Source organism: Penaeus chinensis, chromosome 42, assembly GCF_019202785.1.
Source record: "Penaeus chinensis breed Huanghai No. 1 chromosome 42, ASM1920278v2, whole genome shotgun sequence".
Classification (NCBI taxonomy): Eukaryota; Metazoa; Arthropoda; class Malacostraca; order Decapoda; family Penaeidae; genus Penaeus; species Penaeus chinensis.
The window spans coordinates 16,149,541-16,152,040 of NC_061860.1; the positions used below are offsets into that span (position 1 = coordinate 16,149,541).

Below are 2,500 nucleotides of genomic sequence, written 5' to 3' on the forward strand. Positions count from 1 at the left end.
TGATCCATTTCGGGTGTATTATGACACTTCATTAATGCTTATATTTTTCTCAGATTTCAAGTGATTGATATAGTTTGGTTTAGAATGTTGAAGGGCGTTGAAGGTAAGGAAAACAATATAACTGGAATAAAGGTTAGAAAATGAAATACCAGCAACTCTGACACTAACACGTGTGCTTACACACACACACACACACACACACTTATATATATATATATATATATATATATATATATATATATATATATATATATATATATATATACACACACACACACAAACACACAATATATATGTATATATACATATATAGATACATATAAATACATACATATATACATACAGTATATACACACACGATGAATACTACAATTCCCTCTCTTACACACAATACACGCATTTTACACACAGCGACAGCCCTATAATATGATTAATAATACGTACGACAACATAAACCCAATCCAACAGTTATGCAGGATTGTACGACAGCCCCGTTCACTCCCTCGGAACCTTAAAAAGAAAACGAAACTTAAAAGGAAATTTTACGTAGGGTAAGACTGCGTGCCCTTTGAAGGCCGACTAGAGCAAAGAACAAGTGAAAAGGATGGCAAAGGCTAAATCAAAAGGACGAAGAGGAGATTAGATCAATAAGACACAACGTAAAACGAAACACAAGGACACAGACTGTAGTTAAAATTCTACCATTATCGCGCATGCTCCACCACCTCCCCCTCCTCCCTCCCTATCCCCACCAATCCCTCTCCATCCCCCTATCCCCCTCCCCAGTACCCATCCCCTCCTCCCTCCCCGTCCACCTCTCCCTACCCATCCCCTCCTCTACCCTCCCCTCCCGCCTTCCCCTCCTACCCTCCCACCCCACCCCTCCCTCCCCTCCCCTCGCCCTCCCCTCAGTGCCCCCCAGAAGCCAAGTGACAAGGATGGCGGCGAGACGGAGCGAGGAGAAAGGTCTTCTGGGCCCTTCAAATAGGCCCCACAGACGCTACGGCAGCACCTCCGTCAACATGAAGCGGCCGGAGAGCGTCCTCAAGCACAGGGTGTCCAAGCAGGACACTCTCCAGGGCATCGCTCTGAGATACGGCGTCACGGTGAGTGCGGGTCGGGGGCGAGGGGCGAGGGACTGTGTCTGTGTTTACCTTAGGGTTGGGGGGCATTTTGGGGCAGTTTTGGGGAGTTTCGGGCTGATGAAGTGACACGGCGAGGGCGAGGGAGGGACGGGAGCGAGGGGGACGGCGGGGGAGGAGGAGGAGGAGAGTGTCAGTGTGTTTACTCTAGGGTTTTTTGGGGGGGGCTATTTTATAAGGAGGTTTTGCTGGTATTTAGTGGGAAGGGGAGGTTTTGGATGTGTTTTTTTGCATCAGGGTTTGGGTTGTTGTTGTCATTGGGTTGTCATTGGGTTGTGTGTTGTGAGGGTCAGGGTTGTGGGCGAACGGGAAGGCTGGTTTGGGTTGTGTTGGAGGGTGTGTGTGGGAGTCTGTACTTTAGAGTGTTATTTGTGGTATTTGTATTATAGGGGTTTAGTATTATTTTTTTTTTTATGTGGTTGTTTGTTGTGTGTACCTTTTTTTTTTTAGTTGGTGTTTGTATGTTGTTTCATGTGTTACAGGGGCAGTGTGATAGGATGCTGTGTTAGTTTTGTTTGTGGTTAGTGTTAGAGTGTGTGAGTGCGTGAGTGAGTTAAATATTTTTTTTAGGTATTGGTAATGATGTCACATGTTTGTATTACTTTTAATTAGGCTTTTGGCTGAGGTGGAGAACCATGATGACAGTAGAAGTGTGGGTCGAAGTTTGTATGCTTTGTGTTTTCTGTGCTGTGTTGCTTGTATTTTATTGTGTAATGTATGTGTAGTGGAGAAATCTGAATAAATATTTAAATAGCAACTGCTTTTTTTCAATGTAGTCATAATTACTGTGAGTCACAGCATGAGGGTGAGTGTGAGTGGAGAAGACTAAGTGACTTCTAAATGTGTTATATTTGTGTTGTATATTGTAATAGAAATTGGGAGGAATATTTTTTCGACAGATTTCTTAGTAATATTATATGTTACTAGGAATTGCAGTAATATTTGGTGTTATAGTGAAATAAGTGCTGTTGTGTTCTACATGTTTTAGAAACCAGTTTTAGTAGTGTTCTTATTGCCATGTTTACTATTTTGCAGTGCAATAGTATATACTGTAATGTCCATTTAATTTTCATATCCTATAAGGGATTGGATAAGACACAATAATGTTGAAAGTGGATACAGCCCTGTGATGAGTGAAAAGAGTGAGGGAGTGTGTATGTGTGTTCTGGTCAATTGATGATTTGCCTCTGTTGTATTTTCAAAGTTTTGATACATTACATTTTTGCTTGAGTCACCTCAGACTTTAAGCAACCTTTACTATTGTAGTGATATGCATATTATAATTTTGTAGTTATTTCTTAAAGATATGGCATTTAAGTGTGTGCTTGAGTAGACGAGAGGGCATATTTATTTTCTTG

General features: G+C 41.7%; 1 protein-coding gene across 1 annotated transcript in view; it reads left to right on the top strand.

Moving 5' to 3' along the window:
• The first annotated feature begins 908 nt into the window (after positions 1-908).
• The window catches only part of LOC125047839 (lysM and putative peptidoglycan-binding domain-containing protein 2-like), a 25,041-nt gene continuing 23,449 nt past the window's right edge, over positions 909-2,500 (top strand). The window contains exon 1 of the mRNA XM_047646349.1: positions 909-1,106. Coding sequence (XP_047502305.1) covers positions 939-1,106 — 168 coding nt within the window. The 5' untranslated portion in view covers positions 909-938. The remainder of the gene's footprint in view (positions 1,107-2,500) is intronic.